At 63.6% G+C, this 21,191-nt stretch overlaps 1 protein-coding gene across 1 annotated transcript; it reads right to left on the bottom strand.

Moving 5' to 3' along the window:
- Nucleotides 1-3,283: 3,283 nt before the first annotated feature.
- Nucleotides 3,284-20,211, bottom strand: LMNA (lamin A/C). Its single transcript, XM_084500575.1, has 12 exons — nt 19,659-20,211; nt 8,447-8,603; nt 8,178-8,303; nt 7,827-7,997; nt 7,569-7,694; nt 7,239-7,459; nt 6,944-7,145; nt 6,728-6,835; nt 6,513-6,632; nt 5,932-6,021; nt 4,784-5,041; nt 3,284-4,629 (listed from the first exon to the last, which is right to left on the bottom strand). The coding sequence occupies exons 1-12, from the start codon at nt 20,006-20,008 to the stop codon at nt 4,597-4,599; spliced, it is 1,962 nt and encodes a 653-aa protein (XP_084356701.1). The 5' UTR covers nt 20,009-20,211; the 3' UTR covers nt 3,284-4,596.
- Between the last annotated feature and the right edge of the window lie 980 nt (nt 20,212-21,191).

Here is a 21,191-nt window from a genome sequence, read left to right as displayed (position 1 = left end):
GAATTGGCACAGGGAAGCGGGACCCCCCCCAGGCCCTCATAGCACCGGGGGGGTTCAATTTTTCCCTGCTGCCTTCAAGTTTCACCCCGGTGGCACCGCGGGGACTCGGTGTCCCCTCCCAGCCGCTCTCCGCATTCATTGCGTGCCCTAACGGGGGGGGGGGGGGGGGGGGCACACACACACACAACACCCACGCGTCCCGCTGGCAAAATTAAGTTTGACTTTAACCCGTTCCGAGGCAAATTGGGTGGTGGGAAGCGGGGAGGGTTAGGGGAGGACACGGGGGAAACCCGAGGGGTGCTGGGGAGGGATGTGAAGGGGGGGGGGAACGCAAAGGGAGGCGGCCGTGGTGGGATATAGGAGGGATTTTGGGGGGGTGGACACGAGGGGGGATGCTGGGGGGGATGCAGAGGGGAGAGGGGAGGAAGAAATATGGGATGTGGCAGGGGAGGGCTGCGGGAATGCCCTGCTTGGCCCCAGGACCTCAGCCCCTTTGTACGGAGCCGTCTGGGGAGTCCCCAGAGCCCAGCCCCGCCATGGCGACAGCCCCCAGCCCCAGCAATCCCTCACGCGCCCCCCCCCCCTCCTCACCCAACCCACCCCCAAAATCCCCCAAACCACCCCCAAAAAGGAGCCCCCGTTCCCCGTCCCCCCCCCCCCCACACCCTGGGGCCCAAGCACCTCGGTACCGACCTGTGGCAGCGCCCGCGGGCGAGCGGGCGGCCGGGGGGGGCCTGGCGGGTGCAGCATCCCCCGGTGGGGGGGCTGCTGACGGATCCCCCCCCCCCCCCCCCTTCACGTCTCCATGGCTACGGCTTTTCCCTCGGCCGGCCTCACCCGCGCCCGCCGCCGCGCACGGACACACGGACGATGGGGCCGGATGGACGGACGGACGGACACGGTGCCGCACGGCACGGCCTAGCACCCGTGGGTGCCCCGTCACCCATCCATCCCCCCCCCCGAGCACCCCCGTCCACATCCAGCCCTCTCTCGTGCCCCCCCACATCTCCCCTGCAGCCCACCGAGTCCTCACCGCACCCCGACGCCCCCATTTCTGCCCCCGGTTCCACCTTGATCCCAGCCCCAAATTTTTTTGGGGGGTGTCTGTGGGTGCTGGAGACCCCCGCAGGCCCCTGGATGGCGGCACATCCCGCTCCCCCCCCATCAAATATCCCCAAGGATGCAGCCCCCACGTCCCCCCCGGCCACCTTCCCCTGGCATTGGGGTGCCCGGAGCCCCCCATGGGATCCCCCTGCTGCTGCCCGCCCTTGGGGATTTCTTCCCCAGCCCGCTGTGGGGCTGTGACCCTACAATTTTTTTTCCTTAAATTATTTTTTTTATGGCCCGTAACGGGGTTCTCAGCTCAGCCCTGCCAAACAGGGAGGTGGAGGAAGGGGGAAATTGCACAACGGGGCACCCCGGATGCGTGCCACAAACCCCGTGCCGGTCTCCCCCCTCCACGGGCATTGAGCCAGGATGAACCCACACGGCGATTCTGGCCTCTGCCCACCCCAAAACGGGGATTTCTTCCCCCTTCCAGGGCTGGGGAGCCGATCTGGGGGTCCTGTCCCTTGTTCTCCCCCCTCCACCGCCCTCCTTTTCCACTGCCCTGCTTCCCACGGGGCTTGGGAGCTTGGAGCTTTCTCCTGGGTGCCCTAAGGAGCTTGTCTCTCGTGCCTGCCCGCCCGCCGGCACCGGGGGCTTAGCCAAAGCCCGCTGCGGGGAGCCAGAGCTGCCCCAAACCTTTGGGGTCAGGGTGGGGTACCCCCCAACCCAGCCTGGCTCTCCCCACGCTGTCCCCGATGCGCCCCGCGCTGGGCAGCAGCGCCTCGGGGTGCGACCTTGGGGGGTGGCAGCGTGAGCAAGCTCCCACCTTAACCCCCCCCCCAATGGGATTAGCGGGGAGGCCTGACCTTAATCCCCCTGGGCACGCAGGGGGCTGGATGGGGCTGTTGGGGGACTTGTGGGGCCCCAGGAACCCGCTGAGATGGGCCCCGGGTGGGCAAACCCTGGTGGCTCCCAGGTATCGGGGTCAGTCCTGGCTCTGTCCCCAGCTGGGTGCTTGGTCCGGGGACCCCAATACCTGAGGGTTCCCCCCCCAGCACCCTTGTGTGTGGTGCCCATGGGGTTGTGCACGGTCCCAAGGGGTCAGGCATGGTTTCCACGGGCCACCTGAGGTCCCCAGGGCACCGATGGTGACAAAGGGCACTGAGCAACGCCGCCAGCTCAGCCTGTCCCAGTGTGGCTCAGACACGCTGTGCCAGGACTCTGGGGTCCCGTATGGGGTTTTGGGGGGCACCGGGACATCTCCCACTGCTCCCAGATGGGATCACGGCCAGGCTGGAGCACGACAGCCCCATATCCAATGGTGCGCAGCCTTGTGACTTTTGGGGTGCTGGGCTGGGGTGGGTTCCCACCTTGTGGGACACAGCACCCATGGGTGCAGAGGGGCCCTGTCACAACTCCTAGGCACCTCCAATTTTGGGGTTCACCCGCCCCAGGGGTGCAGTGTGGGTGTCCCCGAGCCGCCAGCACGCCGGGTGCCCTGCTGACACGGGGTCAGGCACGTGGTGGTGCTGGCACCGGAGCCAAAATGTGCCCAGCCACCCCAAAAACAGGGAGAGCACCTGATCCCGAGCCCCCCACCGCAATCCCTCCTCCTGGGGTGCTGTGTGTGTGTGGGGGGGGGTGCAGAGATGCCTTGTGCGTCCCCACAAATTGGCACAAAATTGCACGCACCAAAGCCACATCACCTCCCCTTGTCCTCAACCCCGCTCGCACCCGATTTTTGGGGGGCGATGGGACCCCGACACGGCCAAGAGGCCCCATGCCCAACCCCCTGGTTGCGCACTGGTGGTGTGGGGGGGGTGTTTGTCCTGCAGGGTGGGCACGCCGGGCACCTACCTGGCTGTGCCTGCGCCCCGGCCGCCCCGCCGGTGCTCGCTCACATCGCGGCTCCCCGGCGCCCGTGTCCAGCAAAGCCGATTACGCGCCGGCTTTGCGGCTCTCCCCTTTCCCCAGCGCCCCTCCTACCCGGCCACGGTGCCTGGCACGGCCCCCCCCGGGTTGGGGGGAGCAAATTGCAGCCCCCTCCGTCCCCACATCAGGGGAACATCTGTCCCCAGAGTCCCTGGGGGAGGCAACCCCTGATCCCACAGCCTCTTGAACCGGGTCCCCTCAATGCTCTGCAAGTGGGAGGAGGGCTCCCGGCTGCCCCCCCAGCCCACAGCATCACACCCTGGACCCCCCCAGTTCCTGACGGCAATGACAACAGCACACAGGGTGGGAAGGATTCTGCTGTATTGATTTCAGAAGGCGATACAGGCACGGGTACAGAAGCTTGGCAAGCACAGGTCCGAACGCGGGGTGGCTCCTGCTGGGGGCCTGAACCTGCCCCAGGGCCACGCTGGAGGCAGAGGGGCCGGGGGCTGCCCCCCCCAGCGGGGCAACACGTGGAAATCTCTGCTGGTAGCTGGCTGGAGCCTGGCGGGGAGGGGAGCTGCCTGTGCCAGACCCCGAAATCCCCCTCCCTCAAACAGCCGTCCCGGCAAAACAGCCCAGCCCGAGCATCCTTGGCCTCATCCTGCCCTGGAACGGGCGCCCGAACTCCTGCACCGGAGGAGAGCCAGGCTGGACACGGCAGGACTGAAGCCCATGGGGCACGGGGCCGGATCCAGCCCCCAGGAGCCCCCCAGGAGTGGGGGCCGCTGCCCCCTCAGCCGAATCTGCCAGGAGCAGGGCGCAGCTTGGCCGTCAGGGGACCCACCTCGGGGCTGCGTTGGTGGCAAGGCTCCTGGCTAAGGCACAACTCGGCTGCTGAGAAACCCTTGGGGGGGGGAAAACGGTGCCCGGGGAGGGGAGGTCGGCAAGGTGGCAATGCCCAATGCGAGCCAGGACGCTGCCCACAAGCTGCCGGGAGCCCCCTGAGATGTTGCAGCGGAAAAATAACCAAAAAAAAAAAAAAAAAAAAAAAAAAGGGAAAGCCTGGGGAAATTTGGATCTGGATTAAAAAAAAAAAAAATAAAGGGGGGGGATTACAAAGGCTCTGGGCTCTGCTGGAGCCAGCAGCCCTCCAAGGCACGTGCCCAGGAGTGTAGTGGGGTCACTGCGGCAGCGCTGGTGTGGGTGGCCCAGCCTCTGCCCCAGCACCTCTGAGCTCCGGTCCAGCCACCGCGCGCAGCGCCCGGCACATACCCGGGCTGGCTTCGCTTGTCTTAGTCCTATATAAAAAGCTTTGGCAAAAAAGGCATCAGCTAGAGAGCTATTAAACTACGATCTCTTCCTGCATTGCTGCTCGGTAAACACGATTCGTCGGTGTCTTTGGCTGAAGTTTTAAAAAAAGTTGTGAAGCTGAAAAGCTTTTTCTTTTTTATAGAAATAGATTTTTTTTCTTTACAAAAAAAAAAGCATCTTTTAGCATTTTTAATATATATATATATAAAATTCCTGCTATAGAAAACAAAAATTTCAACCTTGGTTTTGATATCTTCTTCTTCTTTTTTTTTTTTTAAAGGAAAACAAAACAAAAAAAAATCTTTTGCTTTGGGAATAAACTAGCTCGAGATGGCCAGGAAACACAGGAATGGTGCCACAGAGTTACATGATGCTGCAGTTTTGCGGGGCCTGAGCCTGGGAGGAAGTGGAGAGAAGAAAAGAAACGAAACCACGGCGTTACCCTCCGCTCGCTGCGGCCGCCCAGGCGACGCCAGGCGGCAGCATCCAAGCGGGACCGCGCAGGTGCCACGATGCCCGAGGATCCCCCGGCACCCTTTAACCCACTGACCTGCCGGCGAGGGCTGGAGCTGCCCAGGATGTAGGACCTGGTCACCAGGTTTTCCCCGAGGCCGCTGCCACCTCCGGAGCCGCCGACGCTGCGGTAGCTGCGGGTGACAGTCACGCTGGAGGAGGAGCCCGAGGACATGGAGCTGAGGCCGGCGTTCTGCGAGCCCGACTTGTCGGCTGGCTGACCGCAGCTGCTGCACACCACCGTGCGCGAGCGCAGGTTGTACTCGCCGGGGTCCCCGGAGTCACCGCAGCTGCCCTGGATGGGGACGAACAGAAAAAAAAACAGCCCTGAGCGCCCGTCTGAGTGCCTGCTGCCTCAAGCATCCCGCCCTGAGCACGGCAGAGGCACCAGTGTTTGGTGCCGGGCTCTGAAATAATCCCCCCAAAATCCCAAATCATTGGGTTTGGGTCTGGCGCACGGCACAGGGTGGGTGCTGACCCCCACCACGCTGCTGCTCGCAGCCCCAGGCTCTCCACGTGCTGCAGGAGGTGTTTCCACCACGCTTGCCCTGTGCTCAGAGCGTCCTCTCCCTCAGTGCCTGGCACAGCCCCCGCTGATGGCTTTCCAAAAGGAAATTTGTTCTTGGAAAGGACTCAGGGCCCAGCAGAGCTGGGTCCTCGAGGGCACCTGGGTTCTGCATCCAGGGATAATCGATGCTGGGCTTGGCAGGGCTCTTCCCACCCAGAGCAATTCCCAGGCAGTGGATCAAGAAGCCTCCAGCAGTTGTTTTTTTTTTTTTTATTGAGGAAGGACAGAGGCACCTCTGGATCCGGCCCAGAGCCCTCACGAAGTGCAGAGGATGGTGCGAGTGCCACCAAGAGGTGGCATCCATCGGCCTCCCACCACCTCACCCTTCATCCCCAGCCAGGCAGGGCCCAGCTCAGCCTCTCTGCCAGCTCCTCCCTGCTTCTCCACAGCGAGCCGAGGTCCCTCTGGCTCGGAGATGTCTTCCAAAAAGATCTTCAGAGCCTCTTTCATCTCCTCCAGGTGCCTCTGTTCTTCTTTTGGTGGTTTCCAAAGCACCCTCCCACCTGCCTGCTGCTGCCGGGCCAGATTCTGCCTGGTTTTGAGCTGCCTCCTGCCTCGACCAGGTCCGAGTTGGGCTTCCCCAACACCCCCCCACGAGAGACGAGCGCGGCACTCACGTGGTGGTGGCGGTGGCCGGTTTCGTCATCCTCGTCGTCGTCTTCGTTGTTGATGATCACGGTGCGGACCAGCTTCCGCATGGCCACCTCCTGGAGCGGAGAGAATCCCAGAATTATTAGGGTTGGAGAAACCCTCCAAACTCACCTGGCCCAACATCCCCCTACCACCAATGTCACCACTGAACCACGTCCCCAAGCATCACGTCCAACCTCTCCTTGAGCACCCCCAGTGATGGTGACCCCACCACCTCTCCGGACAACCCGTCCCAACGCCTGGCTGCTCTTCCTGAGCAGAAATATCTCCTCATTTCCAACCTGAACCCCCCCCAGCACAACTTGAGGCCATTCCCTCTGGTTATCTGTGAGAAGAGGCCGCCCCCAGCTCCCCACCCCTTCCTTTTGGATAGTTGGAGAGAGCAATGAGGTCTCCCCTTCTGAAGAGCTTGTAGCCATCCACTGCAGCACCCCAGCCGTGGCAGCGGTCCCACCACATTTCAGGGACCATCGTAGAGCAGCTCGGGTTGGAAGGGACCCCAAAAACGATTTGTTTGTGTCCCACCCCCCCCCCCCCAGGCTCTCACCTCCCCGTTGGAGTTGATGAGGGCAGTGCGCAGGCTGTCCCCGCAGCCCCAGCTGCTCTGGTTCTTCCACACCATGTCGGTGGGGGGGCTGTGGGTCGCCCCGGCCCCCGAGGCCCAGATCTGGGGAGAAAAGCACGGAGAAAACGAAGGGCTCAGGACCCTGGGGCCGTGGGTTGCCCCCCCGCCCCACCGAGGAGCCCTCAGGAGAGACTCACCGTGACCGTCTGGCCAGCCTTCAAGGTGAACCTCGGGGGGAAGCGGTAGGTGATGACGGGGTCGTCCCCGTTCTGCCGCTTGATCTGCCAGTTCCCTATCGCCTGGTCCTGCGACAGCAAAAACAACACCCTTCAGACCCCGCCGCCTCCTCCCCACCCTGGGGGCTGAGATAAAACGCTGGTGAAGCCCCGGGACCCTCCTGGAGGTGTACCCACCTCGTTGGATTTGTTCTTCAGGCGGACGAAGCGGCCCTCCAGGTCCACCTCCTCCACACCGATGCGGCCGCTTGTCCGGGCATGGTGGGAGAAGCTGGTCCGGCTCTCGCTGTCCTCCAGCTTCCTCTTCTTGGACGAGCTCGAGCCGGAGAAGTGGATCCCGTGTCCTTTGTGGGAGGACGGGCTGGGGGACAGCCTCAACCTGGGCAGGAAAAAGCGAGAAGGAGCCCGTGAGGATGCGAGGGCTGGGACCTGTGCCCTACCTGGGGTACCCGGGGCAGCGATTCCCACCCACCTCTCCTCCTCGCCCTCCAGCAGCTTGCGGTAGGCATTGATCTCCATGTCCAGAGCCAGCTTGATGTCCAGCAGCTCCTGGTACTCGTCCAGCTGCTGCTGCATGCGTGCCCGCATCTCGGCCATCTCCCGGTCCTTGTCGGCGAGCAGGCGCCGGTTGGTCTCGCGCTCCCGGGACAGGGCATCCTCCAAATCGTGCAGCTTCGCCTCCTTGGCAGCCAACTGAGCAGGGAGAGAAGGTCAGGGTGGCCACCACGCCTGGGGTCGTCCACGCGAGGGGACCAGCCCGGGGTGGGGGACAAGCTGGGGGAGCCCCTCGGTCCCCACTCACCTGCTTCTGCAGGTGGCTGACTTCGGAGGAGAGGCTGTCGATGCGGATGCGGACTTGCTGCAGCTCTTCGTGGGCAGCTCCTGCGATGTTGCTGTTCCTCTCGGCAGACTGCTTGGCGTTCTCCAGCTGGACGGGGGCACAAGGAGGTTAAAGCCCCCGCTGCCCTCCATCCACCGGCGCCCCGGGAGGCGGAGGAAAAGCCACGGAGCAAAACCTGAGCGTGAGGAAGGGTTGGAAAGGGGCACGGCCGCTGCTCACCTTCGCGCTGTAGGTCTTCTCCAGCTCTTCCTTGTACTGCTTGATCTGGTTCTCGTGCTGTCTCCGCAGGTCCTGCAGGGCCTCGGACAGCTTGCTCTCAAACTCCTGCTGCCGCCCGTTGTCGATCTCCACCAGCCGGGTCTCGTGGCGGCGTTTGGTCTCCCGCAGCTCCTGGGGACGGGGCAGGAGACACGGGGTCAGCCGGGGGTGGCACCAGCTCGGGGAGAGGGGCTGGAAATGCGGCGTGCGGGGCTTGCCCCGAGCACGCTGCCTGCATCAGCCTTCTGCAGGGAGGCACGGGCAGGGAATTCGCCCTGCACACACCCCAGGGCTGCTCTGCCTGCTTCTCACCTCGCTGTAGATGTTCTTCTGGAACTCGAGCTCTTCCTTCAGTGTCTGCAGCCGGTTCTCGGCATCCACCCGGCGCAGCATCTCATCCTGCAGCTGCTTCTTAGCCTCGTTCCAGGCGCTTTCCAGCTGTGGAAAGAGAGGGACCATCACTGCCTGCACCCGGGGCCAGCCCAGCTTGGCCTCCAGCTCCTCCACCCCACAGCCCCAGCACATGGGGGACGGCTTCAGGGGTCCCCGAGGGGGACGGGGACGGGTCCACCACTGCTCACCTTGGCCACTTGTGCCCTCAGGTCCCTCACTTCGGCCTCCAGGTTCCTCTTCTCGCTCAGGGCGGTGGAGAGCGCAGCCTCCTTGGAGTTGAGCAGCGCCTCCAGGTCCTTGAGGCGCGCCTGGGCGGACAGCAGGTCCCCTTCCTTCTTGGCATTGCTGTGAGGCACCGAGAAAAGCGTTGGTGATTAGGGGGGGGTCACCACCCTGCAGCTGCGCCCCTCCGCTCGCCCCCCAGCATCACCGCAGGGTTGAGGCTGGAGCGCGCCCTGCGCGCACCCGCTAGGGGTCACTGCGAGCCCGGCTGAGCCGGAGGTGCCGTGGGGGGGTCACCAGCCGTGTCCCCCCCTTTTTTCCTCTTAATTCCAAGCCCTCTGACAGCAAGGTCAAGGCCGGCGCTCGCAGGCAGCAGGCGCATCGCTGCGGAGCCGGGGAACCTGAGCCGAGCGAAGCGCAAGGCAGCCCGGCGCTATTTTGGTCGGGTCTATAAAAAGAAAAAGAAAAAGAGGCACAGGGAGGGCGTCGACACCACCAAGTTTGCACCCTCGGCTCCTGAACGTGGAGCCCCCGCTGCCCACCAAGTGGGGTGGACGAGGGACGGAGCCGGCCGCGGTGGCCCCACGGTGGGCGAGCAACGGCCACGTGCCGGCGAGCGCCTCCGGACATTCCTGGGGCAGCGAGCGTGAACCCACGCCGTTAGATCATGGGTAAAGTTAGACACGGCGCTGAGCCTGCCCCAGCTGCAGGATCTGGCCTGGGTAGGACGGGGATCACCAAAAACCAGGCACTGGGGAGCCGTTCGCCTCCCTCCGCGGCGGGGCGAGCAGGGACTGGTGACCCCGACACCTCTCAGCCTATGTGGATTTTCCTGCGTTTCCTTCTGCTTCACCAGGACATCGTTTGGAGACTTTTACACCTCTCCAAGCCCGGCCACACTCGAGCAGCCCCACAAGCCAGCCCAGCTCCCCATTTTGTGGCTCGGTTTGCCAGGGCCGGCCGCCCAAGCGCTGTGCCGGGGGGGGGTTCTGCCTGCGCACCACCACGCTCCTTCCATGCCAGTGACTCATAGGAGAAAAATGCCATCTGGGAGCCGAGCCCGAGCCTCCTCGGCTGAGCACAAACACCCCTGGAGGCTGAGCTTTCCCAGCTGGCAGCAGCTCGCCCTCGCAGCCAGCGTGGCTGGCTCGCTGGCCACCGCTGGCACGGTTTAATCCTGCTTCCCCTGATCGAGTTAATCGCTGCTTAACTCCAGGGAGAGCTCTGCCTTCGCTTTTTTGCATCTGGAGCTCTTTGCTCTTCCTTTGAGGCACCGATTCAGGCACTGCTTGGGCTGTTTGGGTGCAGGGCCAGGCATGTCCTGCAGCCTACAGCTCTTCAGGGGACACCACCGGCACCATCAGTAATTAAAAGAGGGAGGGGAGGATGCCAAGTGGATGGTCACACTCCTGTCTGCACAATGATTAACAGGTTTGCACTCTCCAGGGACCAGGAGGGCTGCAGGGCTCAGGGGAGGACCTGTTGGTGCCTGGAAAGCCCCGAAGTAAATCCCAGAAGACCCGAGAACAAAACACTTGTCCTGAAAACCTCCCCCCATCATCCCGGGTGAGGCTGGAGAAGAGCGGAGAGGGGAGCTCGGAGCCCAGCCTGGGCCACATGAGGCTCTGGGGGACCTGAGCATCTCCCCAAAACTCCGGCACCTCTGGGTGAGCTCCCCCCTGGACCCAGCTCACCCCTGCTCCAGCCCAGCCAGGGTTTGGGGTTTCCCTTGACCCCCCATGGCCGCTGCCTCCCGACGGGTCCTGTTATTTCCCCTGCAGCCTCTCGGCTCCAGCTGACGGCGGGCTAAAAATAAGAACGCTTACGGCAGCTGCACCGCTCCCACCTCCCTAAGCAGGGAGACAAGAGGGGATGGAGGGGGCTGTCGGTCTCCCCATCCTGCCCACGGCAGCCTGAAGGATCCCAAATTCTCCACCGGGCAGAAGGGAAGCGCGGGTGGCACCCCAAAGGGCCCCCCCCATGCCCGGAGAACCAAGCCAGTGAAAAAGAAGCATTTATCAAAGCCCAGGGCGGAAAGATGCAACGGAGGCAGCAAATCCTCGAGCAACAAATGTCTCGGGAGAAAAAGATGGAGGGAGAAGGGGGCCTCAAGGCGGTTTTATTTTTAGCCTTTAAAAGCAGGAAGGAGGAAAAAAAAAAAAAAAAAAAAAAAAAAAAAAAAGAAAATTGCAGCCGAGCTGCCAGAAAATGCAAACATTAATGGAAAGTTGGATCTGCTCTGCCTGTGCTTAACGCAGACACGGGGAAGAGCCCGGCCTCGGAGCGGGCTGCGGCTGAAGGGGCCCCAGGGTGCGTGGTCCCTGTGCCCAGGCACAGATCCGCCGCTTTTCCCCCCAAATCCCAGCCCAAGGCTCAGCCCAGCGGCTCCGGGCTCCCCTCTAGGAAGTTTGAGAGAGTTTGGAGCCGTCGGGGCTCACGGGAGGAGGCAACCAAACGGCTTTGGGCACGTGCGCCGGGCTGGCCGGCGAGCCAAAAACCCCGCTAAGCCCACGTCGGGAAACACCCTTCGGTTTCCCCCGGCCCAGACAAATCACACCGAGACGTTTCGGAAGCTCCCACGGACCCAGCAGCTCCTGCTGGGCTGCTGGAAGGGACCCAGCACAGTGGGAGAAGCGGGCGTTCCCCCGCCTCCGAATCGCAGCCGCCCCACCCTGGGGACCTCGCGGGCTCGTGCTGGCTTTTGCCACCCGTCTCTCCATCCCCTGCACGTCTGCAAAGCCCCTGGGGAATTCGGTTTCTCGCCTCGCCACGAGGCTGGGGGGCACGCTGTGCCAGGAAAGGCTCACGTTGTACTGATGGGTTGGGAAACTGAGGCACGGAGCAGCGCGGGGTGCCCAGGGAGCTTGGTGAAGGATCTGGTTAACGGGAGGACCCGGAAAAAGTGCTCTGCCCCTGTCTTGGGTTTGCTGCTGTGCACGGTGCTGCCTCTGGCATCGAGGATTTGTTCCTCATCCCAGGGATCTGCCCCCACTCCAGGGATCTGTTCCCACCCTAGGGATCTGTTCCCCACCCCAGGGATCCACACCCACCCCAGGGATCTGTCCCCATCCCATGGATCTGTCCCCATCTCAGGGATCCACACCCATCCCAGGGATCTGCCCCCATCCCAGGGACTTGTCCCCATCCCAAGGATCTGCCCCCGCCCCAAGGATCTGTTCCCTACCCCAGGGATCTGTCCCCACTCCAGGGATCTGCCTCCACCCCACGGATCTGCCCCCATCCCAGGGATCTGTCCCCACCCCAGGGATCCGCACCCATCCCAAGGATCTGCCCCCACCCCAGGGATCCGTCCCCACCCCAGGGATCTGCCCCACATCCCGGGGGGCTGGCAGGCACAGCGGGAGGAGATGTGGGCTGGGAGAACCTCGGCGGTGGGGCACTGGGAATGCGGCCGAGCCGCTTCTCCCAGCTCCTGACTCATCGGCGCTCGGCGGGGCCGTCGCCAAATCACCAGGATAAACAGGGGCTGGTCTCCTAGCAGGGAACTGTAAATAGCCAGCGCGACGTATAGGGAGGACCAACATCTGCACACAGCCAGCATCCTGTTAGGCACCAGACCCCGGTGCCAAACGGCAGCCAGGGGATCCCGGTGCCGGCGGCGTTCGAGGTTGTGTGGAAACGGCCCCCGCCCGCCGGCACCCGCGGTGCCAAAATCCCTTCCTGGGGCCAGGGCTGGTGCCAGCCACGCTGCACGGCCCCAGCACGCTCGTCCCCTGTGGCCAAAGGGCTCGGCTGCACGCGGCCAGAGCAAACAGCTTGTGAGAGCTGGGGTTCCCCGACCCCAGTTTGGGATCTGGTCCTTCCCTGCATCCCCCAACTGACCCCAAAGCACTGCTCCTCTGGGGTTCACAGGGATGCCAAGGCAGCTCGCCACTGGCACAGGGGGGATGTCGTGGCCATTTCGGGCTCCCAAAATCTTGGTCATCCCCGTCCCACCTCAAATCCCATCCCCAGGAGCTTTGCTTGGAGCACTGGGCACACAAAACCCTGCACAACGGGACCCGAGCCCGGCCAGGATCTGTGGCCATCAGCCACAAACCCCACGCGCCCACACCCCTCTCCATGCAGCCTCGCCTCTCACAACAGGGGAAAAAGCAATTTGTGTCCGTTGGCGCTCTGAAACCTCGATACAGCTGACCACAGCGGGGGCTGGAGGGTTTCTTCCCCCTCCCTTGCTATTTAAAAAGGGGGGAAACAAGCTGGCAAAGCATCGAGCTCACTGAAAAGCCCGGCGCAGCCCGTGCCACTTGGGAGCCCCGGTGTCACTCGTTCCCTTTCCCGTCTGCCTGCGCCAGTGCCGATGACTCACCCCAGCCCTTGCCGGCGGCACGAAATGGAAATCCCAAGTCACCGAGCGCCGACGTTGCTGTTTGGGCTGAGCCCCCCCCTAGTAACAGAAGGGCTCGTGGTTTTGGTGGCAGTGCTGGATAGAAAAGGGGGAGGTTTTGCTGGTGCCCCTGGATCGGGATGGGGCCAGGCTCCTCGCTGCCCACCCCGCACGATCGAGGGCCACGGAGGAGGTTTGCGGGAGGTGTAAATCCTATAAACTGCCTGCACAGAGGACGGGCAGGATTTATCCTCCGCGGCCACTCAACCCTGGGAAAACAGCTTCCAAATGGGTCTGCTGCTGGCTCGCCGCCTGCGAAGCTCCTTCCACTGCTGCTTTAACCACTGCAGGGTGCAGCGAGCTGCAGAAGGAGGATGCAAGGGGATGCAAAGAGCTGGGAAAGAGCAAGCGAGCATCAGCTGCTGGAAGGCGGCGGAGCTGGGGAGCACACACGGCCCCCCCAGAGCCGCCGGTGCTGCCAGCGGCCGCGCCTCGTGCCATCCGGAGACGTGCAAGCAAAGCGAGGACAGGATTTCCCTCTCCATTCCTGGCTTTGCCACCAAGCCCTGGGTTATCTGCGGCTCCGACACCCAGCTGGGTAGGCTGGGGCTTCCAAAGGCAGGGCCGTTTCCTACGCCGGCAAAAAAAAACTTGTGGTTCCCATCGTAAAAAAACGGCAAAACCTTCAAAACCCTGAACGTCTCCACTCCTCTGCAAACTGCAGCCAAACGCTGATCCCAACTTGCCAGCCATGTCACGCACATGGCGCTGCCCCAAACACCACCAAAAGCATGGAGACGAAGCGTATGTTCCCGGATTTTCCTCTGGGGGCTTGATTATGAGGGTAGGGCTTATAATTGAGGTTAAAAAAAAGGGAGCTGAGTCACTCCCGTTGAACACATCTGTGGGGTTGGGAGCGCTGGGGGGGTGGCAGCTGGCAATGTGGGGCAGGAGAGGAGCGGGAATGCAAATCCTGGCCCCACGAACCGGGAACTTCGGCCGCCACCAGGCAAATCGGGTGGCTGAGCCCCACGGAGCAGCAAAGGGAGCAGGACCCCGGAGAGGGCAAGCAGGGAGCGAGCTCGAGCTCTCCTCTCCAGCAGCTCGCCCCATTTTCCATAAATCTGGGTACGCAAAACTGCCGGAGAGCAAAATTTGCTTGAAAAACAATGCAGGGGATTGTTGGATTCAGCTGCCACCCATCGACCTGGGAACAAAAGGCTTTGCTATGCGGGCTCCCCGGGCACAGATAAAGGCAGGCGAGGTGTTTACTCTGCCCCAAGGCCGACCGCGGGTTTACTCGGAGGCAGCAGGGCCTGGAACTGCCTCGTTTGCCCCCTCCGGCAACTGAGACCCTGCCCCTGGCCACGCTGCCACTGCTGGGAAGGGTCCGAATCTGGTGGCGCCGGGAAAACTCACCCGGCTGGCAGAGCGCAGGAGATGCTCCCAGCACCTCTGCGGCTGTGCCGGGCTGAAACCTGGCTGTGGCCAGCTCAAGAGCTGCAAATCGCAGAGCCAGAGCCCCAGCCCAGCAGCTTTTTGCGGGGGGGGGGGCAGAGGAACCGAGGCTGGCTCGCACGCAGCGATGCCGCCCGCTCGCCGGGACGCACGCTGCGGGTTTGGGTCTCGGCCCCGCAGTTGGGGGTGCAGGGCACAAGCCAGCCTGCAAAAGCAAGGAGCCAGCTCCCCAGCAGCAAAACCGCTGCAAAAAGTCTTGGGTTTGCAAAAAGAAAAACAAAAAAAAACACCAAAAAACCCTGATTTCTCCTAGGGCTACAGGGAGAGAGCTGGGGGAGCGAGCCCGGTGCGACACCCTGCGGGGCCACGTCCCTGCACCCCACAGACCCCCCTGGCACGTGAGCTGCCGTGGCACCAGGAAGGAAGGGGCAGGCGAGTGTGGTTGATGGAGTGGCCGGGGCCTCCCGAAAAAGGCAGAGGAGCCCGGCCCAGCTGCACCCAGCCTCAGCCCCGGGGCTCAGCGTGACTCACGGCCCCGCTCCGTGCCTCCTCCTGCCTCCCAGCCCTGCGGAGGCCGGGGTTTAAACACCCCCAGAGAGAGCCTGGGCTGTTATCTGGGTGGCTCAGAGCTGGGGCTTTTTAAGAGCGTGGCCAAAATGATGTTAAATAAACCCCCCGAAGCGGGGCTGATGTGCTCAGCCCCCATCCGAGCCTCGGCGGGGAGCCCCGGGGTGGGCACAGGACGAGGACGTGGAGGTTGGAAGCAGGAGCAAGCGGCCGGGGTGGCCCCGCTGTCGGGTGCACCCCCCTGGAGACCTGCTGGGGAGCTGCTCGTGGCCTTGATAAAAGAATTCGAAAGCTCCAGGAAAGCCCTCGACCCAACCCTGGCATATCTTGGCACGGGTATGGCCCCATCACCTGCGGCGCCGCACCCCTGTAATCGAGCCCTGTGAAGTGAGGTTTCGGACACGTGCCCAGACCGTTGGGGTACTTTGTCCTGCCGACAGTGCACTTTTCAGCCCCGAACGGTGCAAAGAACGTGGCAGAAGAACTGGACGAGCCGAAAGGCCCTGCTCGCAGCACCCCCTTGTCCTTGTCGACGGGGAAAGGAACCGGGATCGCAGCAAACCAAGGCGCAGTCGGGCGCTGACTCAGCAGCACCCGCAACGGAGGAACCCTGACCCCAGCCGGGTTTTGTGGTGTCTGTGGGGTGGGTTCAATGTACCTCAACCAACTTTCCACCCCAAGCAGCCTCTCCCAAGTCCCCGTAGCCCTTGGGGACAGCGCAGGGGCTGCAGCTGCCACCGTGGCACGGGGGGGGGGAGCGCAGGGCACCCCCAGCAGTTGTTCAGCCTCACACTGGGGCCATTCAGCTCTCGGTTGGATGGGAGAGGAGCAGGGCAGGTGGGAAGCCAACCCACATCACGCTGGCCTTAGGAAGCGTGCCGAACCGATGGGCTTAAGGAAGGGCACAAATGGAGGGCAGGGGAGGGGGCTGCAGCCAGGGCTGGGGGTGATTTCCAGCTCCCACCCCCTCCCCAGGCTCCCTGGGGACCCTTCCCATGCCAGCCCTGGCTTTGGATGGGACCCAAGGGAGAGCTCCTGCGGCTTCCTCCTGTCCTGGTTGGCAGCAGCAGGGAAGGAAACTGCAGCTCCCAGCGGGAACAAATTTAAGCAAAAAAAAAAATAATAAATAAAAATAAAAATAAAGGAGCTGGCAGGAGCCCAGCGGCCCCACCCCAACTCCCCTCGCGTGCCTCTGCCGAGCGCAGCTCCAGGAAAAGGCTCGCGCTGCCGCCAGGCTCTGAAATTTCGGCGTTAATGGGATCCAGAGAGCTGGAGTGACGTGAGCGAGGCCGAAAAACACGGCCAGGGTGGGCTGGGACCCGCTGCGCGGGGTGGGCGCTTCCCCGAGCCAGGAGCTGCGGCCCCGTGCCAAAACCAGCCCCGTTCCTCTGCGATCGCCCCCTCTTCAGCCCCCGGTTTTGGGGCTGAGAAACGCCGAAAGCGACAGGATTTCCTCCCGTCCTGCTGATCCCTGTTACGAGGAACAGGCAGGGAGTGGGGCTGCAAAACGAAAGCGCCGCGGCGATTTCCTCCGCCTGCTGACCGCGCAGGGAGCCTGGAGCGAAGGGGGGGGACGGGTGCTTGTGGGGGTGAAAAAATAACCCCAGTGCCGCTGGGAACACGGCAGCGTGGCTAAAAGCAAGCAGCAGCCTCAGAGCAGTGTGGGTTTTGCCACAGAGCCCCTTGGCCAGGCTGAGGAAAGGTGTAGGGGGGGGGAAAAAATGAGTGCTGGGGAGCTGGAGCCGAGGGGTCGGTGGCAAAGCGTGGGCAGAGGAACCCGGGAGGGGCTGGGGGCTTGGGGCAGCCCCAGAGCGGCGGCGCCGCCGGCTCCCTGCAAGCATCGGGGCCGCACAAAGCGGTTTTTGTGTGCTCCAAAAGGGCAGGTCCCGCTGCTGGCATCTGTGGGGTCAGGGGAAGCAGCCCCCGAGCTGGAGGTTTCTCCCCACGCCAAATGTGCCGGGAGAAAGAAGGCGGCTGCGCGGCACGGGCAGCACCAGCTCACGGGGACGTGGCTGCTTTCCGTCTCCACCGGCCTCTGGGGTCACCAGGAAGAACTCACCGCGGGCAAAATCCGGCCCAGCATCGAACAGGGCAAATTCCACCCCTGCCACCTGCGGGGCTGGAACCGGGGGGGGGCTGCAGGGGTGACCCCAGCCCCTTCCAGCTCTGCCACCGTGGGGCTTGGTTGCTCTGCCCTTAGCAAGCTTCCCCCCTCGCCAGCTTTGGAAGACGGGAGATTGTTATTATTATTAGTAGTATTATTATTATTTTTCTCCTCATTAAGGCCCGGGATGAGATCTGGGCCCGTGGAGGAAGAGACGCTGCCAAGGCACCGACTTAATCGGGTTAGGGGCTGCAATTCAGGAAACCATCGCTCATCAGCCGCGCTCCTAACAAGGGCCTGGTTCCTGTTTCGGAGGGAGCTGTCTGCGGCACAGCCGGCCCTCACCCGTGGGGCTCTGGAAACCTGGGGGCTCCTCTCCCGGGGCACCCAAGGGCCGTATCTGTACCCCCCTGTGCTCCCTGATGGGGGCTTACAAACGGTTTGCACCCCATAAACCCGGGGCTGATGCGCAGACCCTGCTCCAGAGGGACCCCGTGCCCCACGAGACCCCCAAAAGCACAGGTTGGGGACACGGGCGACACCCTAAACACCGTGCTTTTGGCCCAATCCTGGCTCGCCACATGGCTCTGGAAAAAAAAAAAAAAAAAAAAAAAAAAAAAAGGGAGTCTCCAGGCATTGCCAGCACCCGTGAGTCACGCACGGGCTGTCCTCGCCGCACCCCACGCCTTACACACAGCACAACCGGCCCCATATCGGGCTGGGAGCCGAGAGGGAAGCCCAGATGCTGGGGACACCGGTGCCACCGGACCCCACGGGGCAGCCACTGGCACCCCAACGTCACCCGCAGGACCCTTGGGTGCCTCTCCGCAGCGCAAGCATCCCTTTGTGTGTGCACACCCAAGGGCGAGGGGGCTGCTCGCACGCCCTCGCCTCGTGTCCCCCCCCCCCGGTACAGAGCCCCCGCTGACTCAGACACGCCGGGCACCCTGCCCAGGGCTCGGCTCGCCGCCCCCCCGGCCCTGCACAGCCCAGACAACCCCAAGCGAGGGCTGTGGTGGGGCTGTGGGCGCTGATAATAAGGACCGGGGCGCCTGCCCCGCCGGAGATACGCGGCACTGTCCCCGTTATAGATGTGCCGGGTGCCACCGGCGAGGCGGGCACCCCAGGGCTGACAAAAAAAGCCCCGGGGCATTTTTTTTAGGGTTATGGGGAGAGGCCCCGATGCAGCCAGCATGCGAGGGACAGCACCGGCTTCGCTACACGGAGCTGTTCCCGTCTCATCCGCCGGGACTCGGAGACGACACGGAACAGCGCCTTTCTCCCCGGGAACCGCAACTGCAACCTGTCCTCCGAAAAAAAAAAAACAGAGCTGCTCACCAGGAACCCCCCCCCCGGGCCTTGAGGGAGTGCTTTCCAGGCGCCTGGGGAGCACGGCCCCACTCAGGACAAAACCAAACATATTTTCGCCGAGCGGCCAGGCAGGCTGAGCACGCCACTCCCAGCCAGGCAGCGTGGGGACGGCCGCACGCCGGGCATTTTTTCCAGGCACAGCCCTCGAGAGATCGCAGCCAAGATAGTTCGGGGCTTGCATAAGGCAGCAGAAGCTTTTCCGACAGCTCAGCTCCGCATCTCGGCGGCTCCCAGCCCACGGCCCTGCCCGCCCCACACCATCCCAAATCCCAGGGACCCCGCAGGCAGGGAGCAGGATGGGTGCAGCCGCCTTATCTGGGGACGGAGCCGCCGCAGCGCACGGGAAACCGAAAGCTAAATATAAAAACGCTGCACGGTTTTCGAGAGGCAGCTGTGGAAGGCTGCGCAGTCACTCCCTTCCCAGTAGGTAGATTATTTATGGCATATTCTGAAGAAGTTAATTTTAGCCTCGTTAGCCTATCGGGCTCAAAATGAGGCGTCCGGTAAAAGAGGCAAAGGAGCAATCGGGGGAAGAGGGATCTCGCCTGGCCATCGCCCAACCCAAAACCCTGCCTTGGAGAGGGAAAGGACCCGCGGGGAACCACGGCCACGGTGCCTCCGGGTTTGGGTGCGGGGGCTGGCGGGGACAGGGGGAAGCCAGGGGCTGGTCCCCATCTGTGGGGGGGACCCACGCTGGGTGCCTGCCACAGCCCCAAGGAGGGGGGAGCAACAGAAACTGCCGGCAGCAGAAGGCAGGGGGCATTTTCCACGGCAGGGAAGTGGCCGGGGGGGATTTGAGCCTTGAAGCAGACCTGGAGCGTGGCACCAGGCACGCGGGATGTGGGCGCTGTCCCCCCTCCCCTCCCCTCCCCAAGCAGGGGACCCTGACAGCTCGGCACGGGGAGGGTTAAAGGCAAAACAAAACTGGAGCAGGTCCTTCAACCCGTGCCAAAGACAGCAGAGGAAAATAGGACGAGCAGGCGAGGTCTGTGGGCAGGACGGAGCCAGCTGGCTGGCACCGCTTCCCCGCTTGCGCAGGATCGCGCTTCGGAACAGCTCCAAGATGACGAACGCCCTGGGGGCCGCGAGCTCAGCACCCGACCAGCGTCGAACCGGCCCCAGGTCCCCACCACCCTCCAAGGGCATCCCGACCACCCCGGGGCGAAGATGGCGCTGTGAAACGGAGCGGGAATGCCGGGAGAAATTCCCCTCCTCACCCGGCCCCCGCTCCAGCCGGGTCACGCGTTTCCCCCCTCTCCGTGCCCGTCCTGGATCTCCCCTGCCTCTCCCTCCCCGCTCCCCGTTCGGCTCAACCCTCCCGGGTGCTCACCGGGCTTTCAGCTCCTTGTGCTCCTCCTGGACTTTGCTGAGCTCCAGCTGCAGCCTCGCTCTCTCCTTGGCCACCGAATCCAAGGTCTTGCGGGCGTCCGCCAGCTCCGACTCGTAGGCGGCTTTGATGCCCGACACCTCGCGGCTCACCACCTCCTCCGACTCGGTGATGCGGAGCCGCAAGCCGGCGTTCTCCAGCTCCAGCGAGCGCACCTTGTCGATGTAGACGGCCAGGCGGTCGTTGAGCTCCTGCAGGTCCTCCTTCTCCTGCAGGCGGGTGATGCGGGTGGGGGACAGGGGGGTCCCCGAAGCCCCGCTGCGGGTGCTCCTCTTCTGCGAAGGCGTCGCCATGGTGCCCGGCGTCGAGGCGAAGGACACGGCACAGGACACGGCACGGGACACGGCACGGGGCCCACGCGCACCCAGCCGGCTGTCTCGGCTGCCCCTGGTCCTCCGAGTGACTTATATCCCAGCTGGGCTGTGCACCGCAGGAGGGGCTGCGAGGAGGAGGAGGAGGAGGAGGAGGAAGAGGAGGAGGGTGGAGTTTTTCGGGCACGGGGTGGAGACAGCCGGCTTGCGTCAGGCCACGGCTTGGCTTGGGAATGGCTGGAAAAGCATCCCTAGGAAAAGCAGCCCTGGGAGAGCAGCCCTGGGGTGGGCAACCCGCAGCAACCCCATCGTGAGCCCCACATGTCCCCAGCTCACGGCAGCAGCTCCCCAAGAGCCCGGCTGGGCAGTGCCAGACTCTTGTTGCACCCCGGCTGCTGATGGGGGTCCTGGGGTGCTGCAGGGTCTGTGGGACCCCCCAGGCTGCACCAGACCTTCCAGCACCCCAAAACTGGGCTCTGGAGACCCAAAATCATGGGGGCCCTAGGGCACTGCTGGGCAACTCTAACACAAGGCAGCCGGTCCCGCAGAACCCCGCTGCCCGGGGGAACCCCCGAGCCCCTCGGCATCAGGGGGTCCCCCCTGGAGAAGGGGGTGCAGTGCTCGGTGCTCCCCCAGTTTCCCCAGCACCATTTTGCCCAGTTCCCCCAGCACTAGCTGCATCCCTTTCCTAGCCCCCCCTCCCCTAGCCGCAGCCACCCCTCAGCTTTATCCTTTCTCCTGATTTCCCTGCGCTAAGATTTTAACTTCCCCCAAATTTTGCGCACCAGCTGCGCCCAGCTCCAACCCCATTCTCCCATCACCACCATTCTCCCAGTACCCCCAGTTCCCGGATGCCCCAGTTGCCACCCCCAGTGGAGCCCAGGCTGTGTGTCCCCCCCCCCCTCGTTGGGGCCGCTCCTTCTGCAGACTTTGTCCCTCCTGCAGGGGACGGGTGCCCTTTGCGCGGCAGCGGGATCGGGCTGGGGGGCAACGTCTGCGCTCCCCCAAAAAGAGCTGCGGCCGGCCCAGCCCATCCTGCCCGGTTTGCCATCCAGCCCCGGTCCCTTTCCAAAATCGCCGACGAGCGGCGAAGCCGCGGGCAGGCCGGGAATGACTCACGCAGCAACGGGAGCAACAGAGGCAAACAGGCGCACGCAGCCGCACG

This window comes from Aythya ferina (genome assembly GCF_964211825.1).
Source record: "Aythya ferina genome assembly, chromosome: 29".
NCBI lineage: Eukaryota > Metazoa > Chordata > Aves > Anseriformes > Anatidae > Aythya > Aythya ferina.
This window is presented reverse-complemented; position numbering and strand designations above follow the sequence as displayed.